This window comes from Pavona decussata, unplaced genomic scaffold (assembly GCF_977016875.1).
Source record: "Pavona decussata unplaced genomic scaffold, jaPavDecu1.1 SCAFFOLD_87, whole genome shotgun sequence".
NCBI classification, from domain to species: Eukaryota; Metazoa; Cnidaria; class Anthozoa; order Scleractinia; family Agariciidae; genus Pavona; species Pavona decussata.
Genome location: NW_028145504.1, coordinates 5,474,531 through 5,496,773, shown reverse-complemented (window position 1 = coordinate 5,496,773; position 22,243 = coordinate 5,474,531). Strand labels below are relative to the sequence as shown.

The 22,243-nt window shown below is 37.3% G+C and overlaps 1 protein-coding gene and 1 pseudogene across 4 annotated transcripts in view; one reads left to right on the top strand and one right to left on the bottom strand.

Annotated features, from left to right (window-relative positions):
* The window catches only part of LOC146474996 (uncharacterized), a 108,458-nt gene that overhangs the window by 46,636 nt on the left and 39,579 nt on the right, over positions 1–22,243 (bottom strand). For 3 of the 4 annotated variants that reach the window (XM_085116803.1, XM_085116801.1, XM_085116802.1), the window contains 5 exons: positions 5,499–5,572; positions 5,179–5,288; positions 4,884–4,979; positions 4,608–4,700; positions 3,448–4,367 (listed from right to left, as the gene is read on the bottom strand). In XM_085116803.1, coding sequence (XP_084972929.1) covers positions 4,192–4,367; positions 4,608–4,700; positions 4,884–4,979; positions 5,179–5,245 — 432 coding nt within the window. In that variant the 5' untranslated portion in view covers positions 5,246–5,288; positions 5,499–5,572 and the 3' untranslated portion in view covers positions 3,448–4,191. Of the gene's footprint in view, positions 1–3,447; positions 4,368–4,607; positions 4,701–4,883; positions 4,980–5,178; positions 5,289–5,498; positions 5,573–22,243 lie in introns of those variants that run through there. The other variant, XM_085116804.1, reaches the window with a different exon arrangement.
* Positions 15,515–17,940, top strand: LOC146474999 (uncharacterized; annotated as a pseudogene).

Sequence of the window (22,243 nt, the reverse complement as noted above, 5' to 3'; positions counted from 1 at the left end):
CGTTTGCGGTAAACGGCAGAAACTACCCCGGCAGTTGCCTGCGTTTCATACACTAAGTTGGATAATACTGATGCATTTGGCCTAAATGGGTTAGGAGGCGAAAATCGATATTGTAATCAAATGTAAGACACGCGATACTAATACTTAGTGATGCAAATATAAAATTTCACCAAAATTAATGAAAAGATATTTCCAATGAAAGTATTTCATCGTGTAATTCGTGTCCTGAAGTAGGTTTTTTCAACGGAAACTTAAGAGTTATTGCAAAGTTTTATGTGAAGTGATAAGTGATAGACCCTGTTGTAACATTTTTTTTGTTGATGCTTATTTTTCTCGTGGTCTTCTGTACATTGACTCACTATCTTTAAGGACCTCAAGTTCGAGCAAGTGAATAGCTTACCTTTGGTATCAGCAGTCTTTATTTCTTTTTAAGCAGTTGCCAGTTTTGGTTTCAAATAGAGACATAACAGAAATATACCGTGATTTAATATATATTTATACACACATTATATTTGAAGATTTTTTAAATGATAATGATAACCGTGGTTACAGTTTTGTTTACATCATGATATAGTGCGTTAATTAATAGTAACGACAATAGCAACCCGCGAATAGCTCAAGGTAATCAAAATGCGGGCTGCTAGTAAAAGTACTGATTTGTTCAAAAAGCTTAGCATTCCTGTCAAAATGCAGTTTTTTTTGTTGTTCTCTGAACTATCAAACAAGTAATAATAATCTTTATTTGTGCTTTTTTTTTCAATTTACATGTTGATTCTTACAATCTTTTAGCGGTGATATATCGAATTAAATTAATTATTAGCTAGAATAATGTGCAAAGCAAGGAAGCTAAATGAACCATTTGGTTATCTTGTTAGATCCCTGGCTAATTTAGGTTCTAGATAGCAGGCAAAATAGAAAAAAAATAAAAAAGCAAAAGGAAGGAAGAACTTATTAATTGTAAAAAGTTAACGTATGTAACGAGGTCAGCATAAAAGAAAATTAGTTCATTTGATGTTCTGTCAGTAAATAACGTACAACTTGTTTCGGAAAAGCAGACACACTTTGAAGGAGTTTTTTTAAAGGAGTTGGGAGGTCTTTCCAAATATCGGTTGCCATGAAGCAGATTAATTGTTTACCTACATTAGTTCTTACGTTCGGCTTATAAAGATCATGCTTAGCTGCATATCTTGTGTTGTAGCCATGGATATCACTAGCATATTGAAACATGTTGTCGAACACTTCAGGCAGGAGGCCTTTATGCCATGAATGTAAAAATTTCAGCACTTGTAGGCGATAAATATTATTTACTGGCAGAGGCCTAGTAGATTTAGCAAAGGTTTGGCTTTCTCTGTTTCGCTGCCAAATGATTTGGCAAAAAATATTAATCTTACAATATGATTTTGCTTCACTTGAATTTTTCTTATATGTGTTTTGTATACACTTCCCCAAGCTAATATGCCATAAGAAATATAAGGATAGATTAGATTATAGTATATTTGTCTTAGTTGTTTAATTGAGAGGCAATACCTTAATTTCGATATTATTCCAAGCATTTTTACTGTTACGTTGCTTCTTAATAATTAGTCTCATGCTCATTTCGTAATCTTGTTGTTAATAAACTGATTTTGTTGAACTCCTCCATGTCGTCTGTTATTTCAGAGAAAAGTACATTACTTTCGAAATAAAATAAATAAAGATTCATTTTCCTATGCAAGGCGGCTGCTTTCTCAATTTGAAATTCTATTTTATTTGTTTTTATTTTATTGCTGTTCAGCTCGAATGCGCTCCCTATTGCGTTACTATTGTATCGTGACATCTGATCATGCGTTTAAAATGTTAATTTTGTATGTACTACAAGTACAATTTATAACAGCTCTGTGTTTTCGAGGTCAGCTGCTTTTTCGAGGTCTGCGTTTTCGAGGTCTGTGGTCTGTGGTCTGCGTTTTCGAGGTCTGCGTTTTCGAGACACCCTTTTTACAACTCATCCAACTGAAACCTTCTCTTCCTACCCTCAAAGTCGACCCCCTTTTCCAAACCCATTCACTGTTTAATTAAATCCCCACAACTTTATCCCCCTTCGCCAGCAGTCACTTTCATATTGAAATCACTAGTTTTAAAATATATTACGTTGTGTCAGCTTTGCAGTAGTCTTTGGACTTCTCATCGTCTGTTTTTTAAAGCGGAATTTCTTTGCTGTGAACTCTCCCAATTTCCACCATTTCAACTGTCGAGTACTACCTAGAAGTTATTATTTCGATTTACTGCTTGAAAAAGGTTTGTTTTCTCTCTGAAAACGGCAGATCAAAGTCTTAAATTCATACATGTGGCCGCCATTGAACAAAAACAACTTTTCGAAATGATGACTTGCTTTGACGTCACACAGGTAGAGATAAGTGGGTCCCCTCCCTCGTGATATACGCGCCGATAATAGATTTTGATTGGGCTGTTTTTGTTCAAGACAATCAGAACAATAAATCCCTTCTGGGAGAGGGTAGAATTTAATCAAGGTTTAATGAATAAACTAGTGATTTCAATATGAAAGTGGGTGCTGGCGAAGAGGGATAAAGTTGTGGGATTTAATTAAACAGTGAATGGGTTTGGAAAAGCGTGGTCGACTTTGAGGGTAGGGAGAGTAGGTTTCAGTTGGATGAGTTTTAAAAATCATGACTACAGCAAGCATTGGTTTTGAAAATGGGTCATGGCAGGTTTAGTGATTTGTATAACCCACATTGGGGAAGACATGTTGAAAACGCTTCTTTTTTGTGCAATCGGGGTGTTGGTGAAGTGGACGGATCAGCCGCCCCGGCAAACGGCACAGATTTTGAATTATTTGCCTCCACGAGCAAAGAACTCGAGTGAAAGTGCAACAAGTCGTTTGATTTCAGAGTGAAGCAATCATCTGATTTCACAGTTGCACAGTTCGCTTCGACGAACGATCGACATGTTTTCAATTCTTTTGCCCCAACGGACACACTTACGGACCGAAAGAGCATGACTCAACGGTCGAATTATCCTGCACAAACTCCACAGATTTTGAATGATTGGGCTCCACGGGCAAAGAACTCGTGTGAAAGTTCAACGAGTCCTTTGATTTCACAGTTGAGTGGTTCGCAGATTTTGAATTATCATAGGCAGCCCAAGCTCGCGTCACTAGAGAGCGTGTAATAATTAATTACTAGAGAGCATGATGACCTTTGAGTGCAAGCAGCCATTGAGAATTTAAACGCATTATAAGACTTTGTATGGGAAATAAAATACTGTCGATTATGAAGTTTAAAAAACGCTAAATTTAACTTTCATTTAATAAAACGAACAAAACGTGCCAAGTTCGAGGCGTCACTAGAGAACGTGTGATAATAAATAACCAGTGCAACGATGACCTTTGAGTGCAAACGGTATTGGGTTACAGACAGCTGTTGAGAAATTTGAACACATTATAAGACTTTGTATGGGAAATAAAATACCGACAATTTTTACGCTTAAAAAAAACGCTACATTTAACTTTCATTCAATAAAATGAATAAAACTGACTCACCTCTGGTGTATCCTTGTGAATTTAGTAGCCTATTTCACCGTTTCGAGCGTTCTTTGAAATCACTGTCATTCCCCGTCTTATTTACTTTTCTTCAAGTTTCACAAAGCATTAATAGGAAATATTCTTGGTTTTCACGTGACGTCATCAAATTCTAGAATTCAAAACTGGGAGGCCTACAAAATTTTTACCTTCATTCAAGGAAAGATTACCTAAAAATATGTCTGTTCACAATTTCTTAGCTCGATGTCGTACTTCCTTTTGAAAATAGAACAGTTTCAATATCCGAGTTTCATTCTGCGTGACATTAGGAGGACGGCCGTGACAGAGCTATTCCGTATCTTAAAAATGACTCTTCGGGTGATTTTCAGCATTCTAAACAATTTAAGTTTGAGGAGAAATATTAATCTAAACATTCGAAAATTCACAAGGGCAAACAAACATCTTTTCTGGCAAAAGTGAACTCCAGATGTTTTTTCCTATTTCCGGCCGCCATGTTTGTGCCCCTCAGAGGGACACAAACATGGCGTCTCCATACCAAGCTCTATAAATTTATGTGGAACATTTTGTCAAATAACTCGAGTACGGAATGCGGCACAGACCTGACACAGATGTCTTATTTATTTATCCTCTATAACATGTCAATTTCTTGACTTCATTCATGGAATGGTTTCGATTTTTTTTTCAATGGCGTGACAGTGAAAACCGAGAATAGGAAAAATGGATATGTGTACCTTGTAGTGGTCAATAATACTCATCATGTATACTTTCAGTGCATTGCCATCACCATTGCAGTTTTTCATCGCATAATAAATATGTGTCTTGGTGCATTTTACTAAAAGGAAGAGAGGAAAATATTTGGTTCATACACCCAATGCAAAAATGGCTGACATTTTAATATTCTTTTGTCTTCATTCTCAAGAACGAGGCTAGTAAGGCCAATTTGAATGCAGACAAAAGAATATCAAAATGTCAGCCATTTTTGCATTGGGTATTTTGACTGTTGATAAAAGGCCTTTATCAATTAGATAAATACAAACACATGATAGTTTGCTCTTCTGTGTTAATTTTATACCTTTGTCAGACAATTCTGCAAACCAGCTTTTCTCTGAATCCCTTTGCAGGCCACTTGCCACCTTCTTGATAGCCTTCTTTACCCCTTTTCCACCTTTTAGTGCAAAACATTACTTCATGAGCAAGTTTTTAACAAATCTATCTCAGAAAATGTTGTAGAATTAATAAAATAGAGATACAAAAATGTTTACACCCCTCACATAATATTTTGTTCTGTATTCAACAAGAAGCTTGTACCATTTGTTGGAAGAAGACAACATGTGCACTAATTACATACCATGCCAACTGTCATAGGAGTTTTTGATCCCCTTTCCGGTCAGCCACTGCTTCAGTGCAGGTACGTAATCATGTGCAACTTCACCAACATGGTGGCCTGAAAAATGTTGTGCATTAGATAACATTTTACATGCAAACATTATCTGTAAATCATGTTAGCATTCACAGGTTACAGATTACTGTTTATAAGAATATTTAAGGTACAGACAAGTAACTACCATTTTGATGGTATATAACATGGCATCAAAAATAAATCAGAAATTAAAAACAAAAATGAGCGTCATCCTGTATCCCACCAGGAGTTGTTAGAGCCCCAACCACCGGTTTCGTCATTGGGACTTCACGTGTTGCAGCTGAAGCCATATCTTCTTTAGACCAGCTGAGACTGTAAATTACTTTTTTACTTCTGAAAAACAACAGAACAATAATAATAATAATTATTACACTGTTGTTGTGTAATAACATTATAGATGGGGTTAGTCCAATAATGTCACTATTATAATACTGTTTGGGGTAACTTTTGAGGGTAGCAGTATATTTTCATGAAAATACTATTTTGACAAGGGTAAATATTAACAATCAGTCGGGAAGAATTACATTATCGCTCTAATCTTACCTGTATGATAGGGCTGATACAGTAGTGTGCTGAGCAGCTCAACTTGAATCATGTCTTGCATCTGTTATAATGACCTGAAGTATCAAATTATACAAAAAGAACTTTGTCAGGCAAGAAAAGTTACCAACTTGCTCTTCCTAGTAAAGCATATCACACACCAATTGGTTCACACTATTATGATACTTTAATTAATGAAGTTAAAAAAAAAAAAAAACATCCCCATTCAGTGCATAAGAAGGATCTTGTTGTGCCTCCTGCCGAGCTTCCAGCAACTTTTCACTTTGTCGAATTGATGCTTAAACGCAACTGGAAATCCACTTTCCAAAAACATTAAAGGTTTGATTGTCCATTTTTACTAAACGTTTTCATTTAGGAAAGCTTTTTGTCTGTTTTCTTTCTGTTTTTTTTTTTGGTGAAACGAAAACAATTTGTAATCTTACACTTTTATTTACATAACCCGAAACGTGAGTCAGGCAACGTTATTGTAATAGAAATTCCGGTGCAACGATAAGACGCGTAACACAAGGGAAACAACATAACGCTATCTTTGTGACTCAAAATATTCCATTAGCTAGGATAGTCTGCGAAGCATACAATTATAAGAATCAAGGGGCATCACACGCAAATGCCAGTATAGGCATCTTGTATTCAATTCAAAATGGCTGCCGGATCTCTCACGCGTGGATTTTCAAGGTAGCAGTTTGTGGTTCTTGAAAGAAAAACACAGGTTTTCAATACTGTAAATCACAAGAACAACTTCTAAGGAACACTCGGCTGCTTAAAAAGAGGAAATCAGTGAGTTCACAGCAAAGAAATTCCTGTTCGAGAGTGTGTCAAGGCGAAACATGTGCGATCGCAAAATAAGATCTGCAAATCATCACATGAGCTGTAGACGTTCTCGCCAGTGTGTGCTCCTGGAGATCCACTTTACAAAATACTACAGGTTTGAATGTGAATTTTACCGTGCTTTATGTTAAATTGATCGATTTGCCATATTTCAAATAGCTTTGGCGAGATTTTCGAAAAACGTATTCAGTTTAATACAGTCGAGAGTCGAGAAATTGTGCTTTACAATAATGACTCGCAATTAGCTTGGATCGCTTCACGTAGCTTCACTCAAGGCGAAAATTGTACGAATTTCCTTTTTAGGCGTGAACACAGGTCTGTCTGAATAAATTTTTCAATCAAAGAAGCTTATTGTTTGTTTATCTGCGTGTCTTGATTCACGGAATTTCTTGTGACCATGCGATCTTATGTAAACAGCGATGTAAACCATGAGAGATCCCAACCATATCTATTTCTGTCCCCTGTGTATTTAAGTGTAAACAAACGATCAAATTACGCTGCACATTTTGGCACTGACTAGAACTGTTCATTAACCCATCTGAATCTTATATAACATTGCTTTTATACTGCAACTAGACTGCAATATTCTACAAAAATAACGCAGTAGCCACATATAGACTGCCTTTTATCATTACACGGAATGCCCGCAGGGCATGGCGTGTCTAAGTCTCGGTCGGGTATCTTTTTTACGCGGGATGCCCTGAGGGGGCATACCGTGTCTAAAAACGGATCGATTTCTTTTTTTTTTTTTTTTTTTCTTTCTCGTAGCTACAAATCTGTACATTAAATTATTCATTAAACCCTCCCCTCTCCTACTCGGGATGTATTGTTGTGATTGTCTTTAACTGAAGCAGGCCAATCAAAATCTATTCTTGTCGCTTATATCGCGAGGGAGGGGACCCACTCACCCCTGCCTGGGTGACGTCAATGCATCATTTAATATATTTAAATTGTCGCGCCATATTGTTTTAACATGTTGTGGACTCAAGTGTGCCGTTTTCAAACGGAAATTTCACCATTTTGAAGCAGTAAATCGAAAGAATAACTTCTAAGAAGCACCCGACATTTAAAACGGTGGAAATTGGTGAGTTCCTGGCGAAGGAATCGTGCTTTGTTTGACAGTCTTAGACCACGACGCGAGACTGAAAAGAGGTCATTGAGAAGCTTACGTTATCGCAATGGAATTCCCGCAATTTCCCTTGAAACCCTGAGTAGCGTAACACAAGGGAAACAACGTAACGCGATCGTCGTGACTAAAACTATTCCATTAGCAAGGATGGTTTTATAAATCTGCGAAGCACACAGTTGGAATAAATGAATCAGCCACGGCATCTCGCGTAATGCCAGTATAGCAGGCATCTTGTTTTTTTCTTTTTCTTCCTCGTAGCTACAAATCTGTAAATTATTTTATTCATTAAACTCACCCCTCTCCTACTCGGGGTGTATTGTTCTGATTGTTATTAACAGAAGCAGGCCAATCAAAATCCATTGATGTCGCTTACATCGCGAGGGAGGGGACCCACTCACCCCTACCTGTGTGACGTCAACGCATCATTTGATCTATTTATTAAAAGCATATTAAATTTGGCGCCATATTGTTAACATGTTGTGAACTCAAGTGTGCCGTTTTCAAACGGACATATCACCATTTTGAAGCGGTGAATCGAAAGAACAACTTCTAAGAAGCACTCGACATCTAAAACGGTGGAAATTGGAGAGTTCCTGGCGAAGGAATCGTGCTTTGTTTGACAGTCTTAGACCACGACGCGAGACTGAAAAGAGGTCATTGAGAAGCTTACGTTATCGCAATGGAATTCCCGCAATTTTCCTTGAAACCCTGAGTAGCGTAACACAATGGAAACAACGTAACGCAATCGTCGTGACTCAAACTATTCCATTAGCAAGAATAGTTTTATCAATCGGCGAAGCATACAGTTGGAATAAATGAATCAGCCCCAGCATCTCGCGTAATGCCAGTATAGCAGGCATCTTGTTTTTTTTGTTTTTTTTTTCTTCCTCGTAGCTACAAATCTGTACATTAATTTATTCATAAAACCCTCCCCTCTCCTACTCGGGATGTATTGTTCTGATTGTCTTCAACCACAGCAGGCAAATCAAAATCCATTCTTGTCGCTTATATCGCGAGGGGGGGGGGGGGGGGGACCCACTCACCCCTACCTGTGTGACGTCAATGCATCATTTGATATATTTATTAAAGACGGATTAAATTGTCGCGCCATATTGTTTTAACATGTTGTGGACTCAAGTGTGCCGTTTTCAAACGGAAATTTCAGCATTTTGAAGCGGTAAAGCGGAAACTTTTAAGAAGCACCCGACATTTAAAACGGTGGAAATTGGTGAGTTCTTGGCGAAGGAATCGTGCTTTGTTTGACAGTCTTAGACCACGACGCGAGACTGAAAAGAGGTCATTGAGAAGCTTACGTTATCGTAATGGAATTTGCTAAAATTTCCGGTGATAGTCTGAGTCGCGTAACACAAGGAAAACAACGTAACGCAATCGTCGTGACTCAAACTATTCCATTAGCAAGGATAGTTTTATCAATCGGCGAAGCATACAGTTGGAAAAAATGAATCAGCCCCAGCATCACGCGTAATGCCAGTATAGCAGGCATCTTGTGTTTTTTTTTTTTCTTCTTCTTTTTCGTAGCTACAAATCGGTACATTAATTTATTCATTAAACCCTCCCCTCTCGTACTCGGCATGTATTGTTCTGATTGTCTTCAACAGAAGCAAGCCAATCAAAATCCATTCTTGTGGCTTATATTGCGAGGGAGGGGACCCACTCAGCGCTACCTGTGTGAAGTCAACGCATCATTTGATATATTTATTAAAAACCGATTAAATTGTAGCGCCATATTGTTAACCTGTTGTGGACTCAAGTGTGCCGTTTTCAAACGGAAATTTCACCATTTTGAAGCGGTGAATCGAAAGAATATCTTCTAAGAAGCACCCGACATTTAAAATGGTGGAAATTGGTGAGTTCCTGGCGAAGGAATCGTGCTTTCTTTGACAGTCTTAGACTACGACGCGAGACTGAAAAGAGGTCATTGAGAAGCTTACGTTATCGTAATGGAATTCCCGCAATTTCCCTTGAAACCCTGAGTAGCGTAACACAAGGCAAACAACGTAACGCAATCGTCGTGACTCAAACTATTCCATTAGCAAGGATCGTTTTATCAATCGGCGAAGCATACAGTTGGAATAAATGAATCAGCCCCAGCATCTCACGTAATGCCAGTATAGCAGGCATATTGTTCATTAAACTCTTTCCTCTCCTACTCGGGATGTTTTGTTGTGATTGTCTTCAACAAAAGCAGGCCAATCAAAATCCATTCTTGTCGCTTATATCGCGAGGGAGGGGACCCACTCACTCCTACCTGTGTGACGTCAATGCATCATTTGATATGTTTATTAAAGACGGATTAAATTGTCGCGCCATATTGTTTTCACATGTTGTGGACTCAAGTGTGCCGTTTTCAAACGGAAATTTCACCATTTTGAAGCGGTAAATCGAAAGAATAACTTCTAAGAAGCACCCGACACGTAAAACGGTGGAAATTGGTGTTTCTTAGCGAAGGAATCGTGCTTTGTTTGACAGTCTAAGACCACGACGCGAGACTGAAAAAGAGGTCATTGAGAAGCTTACGTTATCGTAATGAAATTTCACAAATTTCCGCTGATAGTCTCAGTCGCGTAATACAAGGGAAACAACGTAACGCGATCGTCGTGACTCAAACTATTCCATTAGCAACGATCGTTTTATCAATCGGTGAAGCATACAGTTGGAATAAATGAATCAGCCCCAGCATCACGAGTAATGCCAGTGTAGCAGGCATCTTGTTACGCGGGATGCCCTGAAGGGGCATACCGTGTCTAAAAACGGGTCGATTTCTTTTTTTTTTTTTTTTCTTCCTCGTAGCTACAAATTAGTACATTAATTTATTCATTAAACTCACCCCTCTCCTACTCGGGGTGTATTGTTCTGATTGTCTTCAACAGAAGCAGGCCAATCAAAATCCATTCTTGTCGCTTTCATCGCGAGGGAGGGGACCCACTCACCCCTACCTGTGTGACGTCAACGCATCATTTGATCTATTTATCAAAAACAGATTAAATTTGGCGCCATCTTGTTAACATGTTCTGGACCCAAGTGTGCCGTTTTCAAACGGAAATTTCACCATTTTGAAGCGGCAAATCGAAAGAATAACTTCTAAGAAGCACCCGACATTTAAAAACGGTGGAAATTGGTAAATTTCTGGCGAAGGAATCGTGCTTTGTTTGACAGTCTTAGACCACAACGCGAGACTGAAAAGAGGTCATTGAGAAGCTTACGTTATCGCAATGGAATTCCCGCAATTTTCCTTGAAACCCTGAGTAGCGTAACACAAGGGAAACAACGTAACGCGATCGTCGTGACTAAAACTATTCCATTAGTAAGGATAGTTTTATCAATCGGCGAAGCATACAGTTGGAATAAATGAATCAGCCCCAGCATCTCGCGTAATGCCAGTATAGCAGGCATCTTGGTTTTTTTTTCTTCCTCGTAGCTACAAATCTGTACATTAATTTATTCATTAAACTCACTCCTCTCCTACTCGGGATGTATTGTTCTGATTGTCTTTAACAGAAGCAGGCCAATCAAAATCCATTGATGTCGCTTACATCGCGAGGGAGGGGACCCACTCACCCTTACCTGTGTGACGTCAACGCATTATTTGATCTATTTATTAAAAACGGATTAAATTTGGCGCCATATTATTAACATGTTCTGGACTTAAGTGTGCCGTTTTCAAACGGAAATTTCACCATTTTGAAGCGGTGAATCGAAAGAATAACTTCTAAGAAGCACCCGACATTTAAAACGGTGAAAATTGGTAAATTCCTGGCGAAGGAATCGTGCTTTGTTTGACAGTCTTAGACCACGACGCGAGACTGAAATGAGGTCATTGAGAAGCTACGTTATCGGAATGGAATTCCCGCAATTTCCCTTGAAACCCTGAGTAGCGTAACACAATGGAAACAACGTAACGCGATCGTCGTGACTCAAACTATTCCATTAGCAAGGATAGTTTTATCAATCGGCGAAGCATACAGTTGGAATAAATGAATCAGCCCCAGCATCACGCGTAATGCCAGTATAGGAGGCATCTTGTTACGCGGGATGCCCTTAAGGGGCATACCGTGTCTAAAAACGGGTCGATTTCTTTTTTTTTTTTTTTTTTTCGTCGTAGCTACAAATCTAATTATTTATTCATTAAACTCTCCCCTTTCCTACTCAGGATGTATTGTTCTGATTGTCTTCAACAACAGGAGGCTAATCAAAATCCATTCTTGTCGCTTATATCGCGAGGGATAGGACCCACTCACCCCTACCTGTGTGACGTCAAAGCATCATTTGATTTACTCATTAATCTTGGATTAAATTGTGGCGCCATATTGTTAACATGTTGTGGACTAAAGTGTGTGTTATTTTCAAAAGGAAATTTCACTACTTTGAAACGGTAAATCGAAAGAATAACCTCTAAGTAGCACTCGACATTTAAAGCGGTGGAAATTGGAGAGTTCCTGGCGAAGGAATCGTGCTTTGTTTGACAGTCTTAGACCACGATGGGAGATTGATCTTCTTCAAACATCTGATTTAAACAGCCTTGAGGCTTGAGTAACTGATTTTTACAACAAGTAGCGGCAGGAAAAATGTGCGGGTCATTGCGCATTTTTGACCTCATGATTATTTTTGAGAAAATAGACGCATACGTCAGAGAATAAACATCCTTAGGGGAACAAATTACTTTCATTTTCGATTTTCGCCTGACGTCTCACAATTAGATACTTCAGACTAACTAATTCCTTTGTTTTCTGCGGTCATTTGTTCCTCAAGAAAGATACCAACAGTAAGTATATGACGTTCGCCTCTAGTTTCGTTAGCTGTAATTTCATACAATAACAAAAGATAACAATTTCAAACAGACCGGTAGGAGGGGTATCTGACGAAAACGTCGGTGGGTGAAACAACATAACGCTATCTTTATGACTCAAACTATTGTATGCACACATGGAAAACGCCGATAGGACTTAATGAATTTGTATGATATACGTTATCTTTAGCCTGAGTGCCATGCTTTTTTCTTTCTGCTCAGATTGCCTCACGAGAATTTCCGGTATCTCTGAAATTGCTGTGATCTTACGTTTAGGCAATGAGGCAGTACAGACATTAATTTTCAGCATGGCAATACCATAATTGTTTTCGCTCCAAACACCCTACATCATCCCTCCAGAGTGCACATAAGCTTGCAAAGATTAGATCGCATTTCATATTGACTAAGCTTGTTAAGAGATCGATTATTGAGTAAAATTATGACTTTTCAAAGGTTAATTTTCAATCAATTTCAAAAGTTGCTAACGATATCGTATGAAAACAATCTCGGTGTAAGGTTACGTTGTGATGGTGCAATCAATCTGGGTACAAGGTTACGTTGAAGTGGTGCAATCTACGTTGATAAAGACGGCGAAAAGCAAGTTAAGCGTTTAGTTAGATGGTAACAATTGCAGTTAGCGATTGGCGTTGAGTTCGAAACGTTTTCATTAGTTGTATTTCGAGATCTTTTACGAGGAGGATATCAATTATTGCTTGAGGTAACTGCTTTTACGTAGACTCTTTTGATATAGCTTGTAATAGCGGTATTCTGTACGAAATGACAAATAGGCGAAAAGTGTGCTGCAGATCTCGGTTTATTCAGAGTTTACGTTCACTTGTGTGATTCACGGCAAGGTTGTGGTTTGTAATTTATCTCAACTGGCATTAATTGAAAAAGCGTCGATATTTTTATTAACTTCTGAGTTAAGGCTGCGTTTCGTAACATATCAAAGACTTTATTGATTTTTTGGCTGACAAAGTTTCAACGCCGTTCATCTTTTTGGACCATTTTATTCTCTGCGGTTTAAATTTGCAAGTGAAGCAATTTCCATTATTTAAACTTTTCGTATAATCAATTTGTGTGTGGCGTTGGGTTCGAAAAGTATTCAGTAGTCGTATTGAGAATGGAACTTTTCAAGACTGAACGTCAATTGCTGCAGCTTGAAGGAACTGCTTTTGCGTTGACTCTGTTTCGTTGATGTATTAAATAATAACAAACTTGTGGATAAATGCTAGCTTGTAATAAATTAATAACAATGTTTTCTACGAAATCACAAATAGGCGGAAAATCATATTCCTATAGGTTAATTTAGGGTTAACGTTTATGTCTGTGATTCGCAACAACTGAGGTTGTGGTTTGTAATTTATCTTAAAAGGCGAAGTTAAGGAAGCTGTTATTCTTATACTTTTGTGTTAAGACTGCATTTAGTAGCATACCAAAGACTCAATTGTTCTTTCGGATGAAAGGAAGCTTCAACAACGTTCACCATTTTTCTTTTCGCGCTATACCCGACTCAGACCCTGTTCACCGGGGCATTTGATCATCTCTTTGTTTTTCACCTTACAGCACTTTTTCACCCTTTAATGACCTATTCATTGGCAAATACAGTAAGTTTCTTATTGAATACGTCTATGTACAACAAAAATGGGACGCTATAGCAGCAGAATGGCCATCTTTGCAATACTACGGTGTGTTGGAATGTTTCCTGAGGTATTACAAATACAGTGAAACCTCTATTAAGCGGACACCTTCGGGATCTTCCCAAGAGTCCGCTTAATAGAGGTTTGTAAAAAATTGCACAATGTTTGTTAACGATTAACATTCAACGGCTACTCTGTACTGTGATAAAGTTCTATTTCGTTAAGGAAGCTATCCGGAATTCAAGTTCAATACCTTTCATTACCAATTTTAATTAGTGTTTAAATCCAAAAACATAACAGCAAAACAGTAACGATAATACGCGCGGTACATGGGCTCTTTCAGTGTTTGTACAAATTAGTTATTTCTTGATGTTGGTGGCTATGTTGGTGTCCACCAACATGGCGTCCCATACCAAACTGTGTAATTTTCCGTGGTACATTTTCTCGAATAGCTCGATTATGAGATATCACACAGCCCCGTGGCTTTCACACGTTGTTTATGTATCACTCTTCTACAACATATAAATTTCTTGACTACATCTATTGAATGGTTGAGGATTTCATTTTTTTACTTGCGTGACGATGTGTGAGGTGAAAACCACCAATTGATTTGTCTTTATCAACCGACTACTGTACTTTCAAGGACGTAATCCAATACTATACTATTGTCAATTCAGTCCGACGTCCGCTTAATAGAGGTTTTTAACAATAGAAATTAGCCAAATACAATTTATTTTAGTGTCCGCGTCCGCTTAATAGAGGTGTCCACTGAATAGGGGTTCGTTATAAAGGGAAATATAAGACGTTAATTTCGGGACCCGGCTTAGTGTCCGCTTAATAGAGGATGTCCGTTTAATTGGGGGTCCGCTTAATAGAGGTTTCACTGTAGTTGTCATAACAGAAAACCCAACAAAGAAAATCCATCGTAGCAGCCGCTCGGTTGTTACAACACCCATCGTAGCAGCTACTTGGTTGTTACAACAGAACACCCATCGTAGCAACTACTCGGTTGCTACACCCATCGTAACAGCCACCTGGTTGTTACAACAATAAGTAGCAGCCACTTGGTTGTTACAACTGTAACACATTGAACAAGAAATTAACAGATATTCAAAGCTATAGAAACCTTGCAAAACAAAGAGTGTGACATAAAACAGAGAGTGCGATATTGAAACAAAAGAGACAGTGAAGTACACAATAAAGGACTGTGAAGAAGAGTGGGACAAAAATAGTTACAGAGTATTTAACAATGCTTGACATGAATAAAAAAGTGAAACACGGTACTTGTAGGTCACTATTTGCATTTTTTATTAATAATATTAAAAGGGATACTAAAAGAAGACGGCATCATTATCGAGAACCCAGTAGAATCCCATTGAGAGCTCTAAAGAAGGGTTTAAAAAGGTGAAATAGAAAATTGGTTAGAAAGTATGTTTTAAAAACTGTCCCAAAATCGTCTTTTCTTTATCAAATTATGCAAGTAGCTTCATTACGAAAAACAGTACTTTGTAGCATCAGGAAGGCTATGGAAAACTGCACAAGCAAATATCTTGCATCGAAAAAAGAAAGGACTTATAAAAATGTTAATCATGAAATGACACATGTCAGTGCAAAGGAATCTAGCGATACAGAGACCAATCCTTATCCTCGTGTCACTGCTTTACGTGGACTCTTCGATCCTTGCGTTATTTCAAACAAAGAAGCACATATTATAAATGGGAATATATTCATCAGTAAAGCAACAAATTCCAAGACCTCTTCCATTAGTGAACTGTCAAAACAGAGAAAAAATGTAAAAGACATTTCATGAATTATTGCCTTACTCATTCAGGCAAGTTTTCATGTGCGGTAGATTGTTTTCTTGAACTTAGCGTTGCTATTTTTAAAGATTCTCTGAAAGATATCGAACGTAATGAGTTTTTTCAAACTTTATTTGACGCATGTTTACAATTAGAAAACCATGGTGTGCAAACAGAAATGGCAGTAGTTCGAGAACCTGTTTGGGTTTATTTAAGACAACATTGCAACTCATTTGCCGCAATGTCTGCAGATGCTGTATTTAGTGACATATTTACGTTGGATGTAGTTGGTATGATGACGGAGGAATTAAAATCCCTTTTTCTCATACAACAAAGTAATCAGTCAGTTTGTTCATCGTGTAACAATGCAATTATAAAAAACACGGCCATATTTGTACTTTACATAAATTCTCCGAGCTTGCTTCACAATGGCCTAGAGAATTATGTTTCTGAGGCTATATTACCAAATAGCAGTGCACTCTATTGTGATTTGTGTCAAGAGCATTCTGGGGATCTTTCAATGCTACAACATTTTGTAACGCTTCCACGATTTTTAACTGTGGAACTGTCATCCAATTATATTAATCAAATATTTTTTCCTTCGACTATGGATGTACTTGGTCAAAATTATGTACTTAAAGGCATGGTTCGATGTATAAGTTCTCATTTTACAGTTGCTATAAAAGATGATACTCGTTGGATATATGTAGATGATAAGTGTGTTTCAGTTAGAATTTACGCTTCATTTCAGCACCTCTTGAGTAGCCATTCTAACGGTTGGTTTTTTGCTATATATGAAAAGTCTTTAATAAGAGATAATAATGGTATACAAAAAAATGCAGTAGCGCGCGAAACTGTGCAGCAAAATTGTAATAACGTTCTTGTTGGTACTTTACCGAAAGATGTACCTATTATTAAAACTACAAATAATGAAACTATAACGAAGAGTTCTGCAATAGCTCTGTATGCAATTTGTTTTTCTGTTGTTAAACCTTGTAGTTATTGGAAGTCTGATACATTAGATGCTCTTGTTGAATATGGAAGTGCTTTCTTTGCTGAGACTATTAAAAATCAGACAAGTTCCAGTGAACTACCACAGAATGTCAATATATACGGTGCCAATATTAATGTAAAGTTTGTTACGAGTAATAAAGGAATTCTTATATGTAATTCATTTTTTAGTAAATTAGCCCTTGAGAGGTTGATGTTGCAAAATGCAACTAAGAGTAAAGGATTTTTACTTCAGTTTCCAAGCCTATGTTTAAGTTGCGTTTTTCACAAAACCAGCAGAAATATAACATTTTACTTAATTTCTTTGAATAAAATTCAAGGACTTGATGTACACAGAGTAAGTGATAAAAATTATTTAGTCGAAAAATGGCTCGAAAAGATCAGGAAAGTGGCTAGGAATACAGAAGAAAGAAAAGATATCTCAGACAATGACTTGGACTTCTGTATTGCATCTTTCCAAAAAGCAGTAAGAGAAGGTCCTTATTACATATGTTCTGTGTGTAATAGAACTCTTTATAGGAAAACACTAATAGAATTAAAGAAAATTAAATATGTCAAACAGCATCTTTTCACAGGAAAAATGTCTTTTTATAAGAAAGAATATATCTGTAAAACATGTCACTCTAAATTGTTAAAAGAACAAGTTCCCTGTCAAGCTGTTTATAACAAATTAATGGTTGATGAAACTCCCCCAGAACTAGAATGTCTAGAAAAACTTGAGCAGATTCTTATATCTCAACGCATTGTCTTTGCAAAAATAGTAATTTTGCCCAAAGGTCAACAAAGGAAAATTAAAGGAGCTATCTGTAATGTGCCTGTAGAATGTGATCATACCTGTAATGTCTTGCCTAGACCTCCTGAAAGCTCAGGAATAATTATGTTAAAACTTAAAAGAAAGCTTGATTTTAGAGGCCATGTTTATTTTCAAGCTGTACGACCTGCAGTTATACTCAATGCGCTAAATTGGTTCAGAATAAACAATCCTTTGTATAGTGGTATAACAGTTAATATTGAAAACATTGACATAAATCTGAGAGAAATGCATTTACGAGCTAATTCAGACAGTGATGGTGAAGAGTTTCCAATAATTCAGGTATCTTGTGAACAGAAAGCAACAAATGATCAAAGTGAGGAGGAAAGAGATGATCCTTTGAACGAATTTAGAGCAGCAACTTCTGTTTGCAGTCAGTGCTACCAGATTATCCTGTAAATGTGGACAAAAATACCAGATTAAAGTCTCATGGAAATGAAATTTTTAATATTGCACCAGGTGAAAATAAACATCCAGTTTCATTCATGACTGATAAACATTGTGAAGAATTAGCATTTCCAGTATTATTCCCAAAGGGCAGATTTGGCTATACTGTGGAGAGAGCGGTCAATCTGTCACCTACAAAATACTTCAATGCCCGTCTTTTACATTGTAGTGGTAAGTTTGCAATGAATCCTGAATATTTGTCTTTTGCGCAGTTCATCATAGAACAAAAAAAGGTTTCAGATAGTATTGCTATTGCTCTGACAAAAGTTCATGGACAGTCTATGACTGCATCTCATTTAAGAGCGAATGCCCACAAGAATCAAACAAAATCGGAAAATAGCGGCAAAAGTGTAAAACTTCAAAACTGCTCGAACTTTGGCTATCAGTAGCCCACTTTGAGCTATTTATCGCAATGTAATTAATTTGTCAAATAACTTTTTGTTTTGGCGGAAAATGACTATAATAAATGTCGGTGCTAGCCACGAGAAATTTCGACTTGAAAATTAACGGTTTCTAAGTAAGCCGCTCGCCTTAACTGTAGAGCAAGAAGACATCCTCTTATTATCAGCTTATTCTACATCTCTTCCCAATTTGATTTTATTATTTCTATGAAGTTTGAAAAAAACCATGACATCGAGAGGGACCTGAACGAAATCCCACTGTTACTCTATGGAAGTGACGAGCTAAATTTAAAAGATTATTTACTATACTACCTTTATCACGAATGAGGTGAAATTTCAAGAGTAAAGTAAGGAAAAAATGGGCTCTTAATTGATGTAACATTTGTTCTGGGGAAATTAAATTGTTGTCTATAACAGAGCGCTGAAGTACAGTCAAATAAGAGATTGCGTGACAGATCGTGACAGAGGTTACAATTGTGTTTTACGGACTCGATATTAATGCTGTTCAAAAATAACAGCATTCTCTTTTGAGAATGTAATGGTTTTCTCGTATTATATGAAACTTCGTTCGTACCTTGTGTAAACAAATTCATAACTCTCAAGAAAAAAAAGTTATGACATCGCGAGACATTGGGAGGTGTTCTTGTCTCCGACCCCTCAATCCTTTAACTGTAGTTTCCTTTCGAAGTTATCTATTTCTTTGTTGCGTATGAGATAATTTGTCTTTATTCTATTCGGTTGTGAGAACTACTAACTCACTCGTTTCATTTAGCATGAGATCTGATCATGACAATAAATGCTATTATTGCCGACTTCTGACATCATTGATTGGCAACAAAATTTCAGCTAGTTGTGTATAAATGCCGTATTTCCTCGAACAATAGCCGGGGCGATTTTTTTCCACACCAAAAGAGGGCAATTATTTGAGCGTCCAACTGGGACAAACTTTCCCGTTGTATTAACAATTCGTTCGGATACTACTTTGGAAATACCCCGATCTGCTTTTCTATTTATTCCATGTTTGGATAGGATTTGAGGTACACAGCACTTAACGCCTGTGATATGGGCAAACGATGTCAAATTTCCGTGCTGAAGTCTCTTTCTCCTTGAAAACACCCACTCTAGCAAGTAGCGGTTCCCTCTCCGTGATTACTCTAGAAAATTACCAGTAAGAGCAATGATCCGTAATATTCTTGGAGCAATTGCGTAAACTTATTATTTCAAGACTCCTTCTTTTATCTAACCTATCATACGAGCAGGCTGTTTCAGTTATACTCTGAAAAGAGCACGAAAACTGCGAAAACGCCATTGCAGTGCTGCACAATACAAGAAAACTAGCTAGCTTTACAAAGCGCGTCACTCTGAGTAAGAAAGTTCCGTGGGAAAATTCCAAACCTTGTGCGTGGAACTCGTTTTTAATTGGCTATCAGTATAGCAACACCCTCAAATAGTTAATTTAAAGAGTCAATAAAATAATTCTTTCCAAGGGTCCGGACGCACTGGACTGACAAAATTTGTTTGGCCCTTCCAAAAATCTCGATAAAATTTTTCTCTGCCAAATTTTCAATTTGTCAAGCGTGGGCGCACTGAGACTCAGCAAAATATTTGTTAACCACAAGTGTCAATCACACGGAAATAAACACCATCGCTTGCGCGCTGTGTGCGGGAAAGGTTACATGAGATCTCAGGAGTCATGGGCTTATGGTGATCTTTAACCGCTTTGATCGAATATGTTGCCTCAGCATATTATTGCTTGTATTCTAGTTTTTTTCTTCCTTGAATTTGTTTAACTCCAGCAGAGGCATTTGCTACATGTACTATGCCAGTGGAAGCTTCACCTTGTTCGACTGCAACTGGTTCAGTGATTTGTCCTTAGAAGGCGGCAAAAGCCTCATCCTTATTATTGGAACCTACCTAGGCCTTTGCAATTCTTGGTTTGAAATTCATTTTCATTGGCGCAATATCCCCGTAGAATTCTTTTAATGATAATAATAGAAATGACAGGCCTGGAAGACTCACTGCGTTATGTTGTGTACATTTTTATGATCGCTGCCTTATATTTTTGCAATTTTTTTATATTTTCTGAAATACTCCCACTAAAAATAGAGATCAAATTTTCTTGATTGACATTTTCCTTCAAATCATGGCCTGTAAATTAACAAATCTGTCAGATTTCACGCCTGACAAAAATTTGTCCTGCTCCGAGGCAGGACGACAGCGTCTTTGAACTTTGGTAAGCCTTGACAAAATTTGGTAGATCTAAAAATCACCGGGCGCACTTGTCTCAGGGAATTGGTGACAGATTTTTTCGCAAAATTAACAAAAATTTGCCCAGTGCGTCCGGGCCCTTGCAAGTCTAATATTAAACAGAAACTAGGGACTTTAAATTTTGAAGTCTCTGTTTTGCCAGCTTTCTATAATTTGTGATCATCCGCAGTCGGGTTTTTTTTTTAAACTAGTAAAGAAACTCGTAATCATCCAAGTAAAGAGACAAGTATGGGCACTACTGGCTACGTGAAAATTGGCGAGGGAGCGAGGGAAAGCTTGAATGATCAAACAAAATGATGAATGATAAAAATCAGCAACAATAACAAGGTCATTAATGTATTTTCATCCGGTTAGGTCTGAATGTTTCCCGAAATACGTTTGTAATATCTGTCACGGTGCGTCACGCAATCTCGGTTTGATTTTGCGATTTTGTCAGATTTTGAGCGGTCTTCCACAGAGCACGATTAAGTTTCCCCGGAAATTTTTTTGTTTTAGTTGAAAGCCCATTTCCTCCTTAATTCACTCTTACATTTTCATTTGATTTGTGATAAAAGTAGTAGGATAGATTATGTTTTCAATTTAGCGAGCGATTTCTATAGAGTAACGGGTTCTTTTTTTCTGGTCGGTCTCAGTGTTACAAGCTCCATCGATCTTGATGGGAATTAAAAGATAAAACCTGAAAAGGTTGTAAAACAAGCTGATAACAAATAGATGTCTTCTAGCTCTATCAGTAGGGCAAGTGAGTTGCTTCAAAATGACTGATTTTTCAACCCGAATTTTCTCGTGTCTGGCTATGAAATCAATCTTCGTCATTTTCTGCCGAATCAAAAAGTTATTTCACAAATGAACCACACAGCAATGAATAACGTAATATGGACTACTAATAGCCAAAGTTTCAGCTATTTTCAAAATTTGAAAGTTTGCCGCACAATGTTCGATTTTTGTGTGCACGCGCTCTTAAGATCTAATGTGCAAATTTTCAAAATCTTATCTTTCAAGACCAGGCTTACTTGTTTTTAAGACAAATTCCAGGTACACCACCATACTGGCAAAAATTTATGTATGAAGTTATAGCGATGGTAAAACAACTTGGAATTCCAACATGGTTCATGACATTGTCTTGTGCTGACCTTCGATGGCCTGAGTTGTTTCAAATTATTGGGAAAATACAAGGACTTAATTTAACTGATGAAGAAATTGAAGGATTGTCTTACAATGAGAGGTGCTCTATGCTTAATTCTAATCCTGTTGTTGTTGCTAAGGATTTTCAGTATAGAGTAGAAACATTTTTTACTGAAGTGTTATTGAGCAAAGCAAATCCTATTGGTAAAATAGTTTATTATGCTTTACGTATTGAATTTCAAATGAGAGGATCACCTCATTTACATGCACTAATATGGACAAGTGATTGCCCAAAGTTAACAAATGAAACAAAAGAAGATTACATAAAATATATAGACGATCATGTTCAAGCATATTTGCCAGATAAACATAAAGATTCTCAATTATTTACCTTAGTTCAGACTTATCAGAAGCACAATCACTCAAAGAGTTGTAGAAAATATACTAATGTTCCATGCAGATTT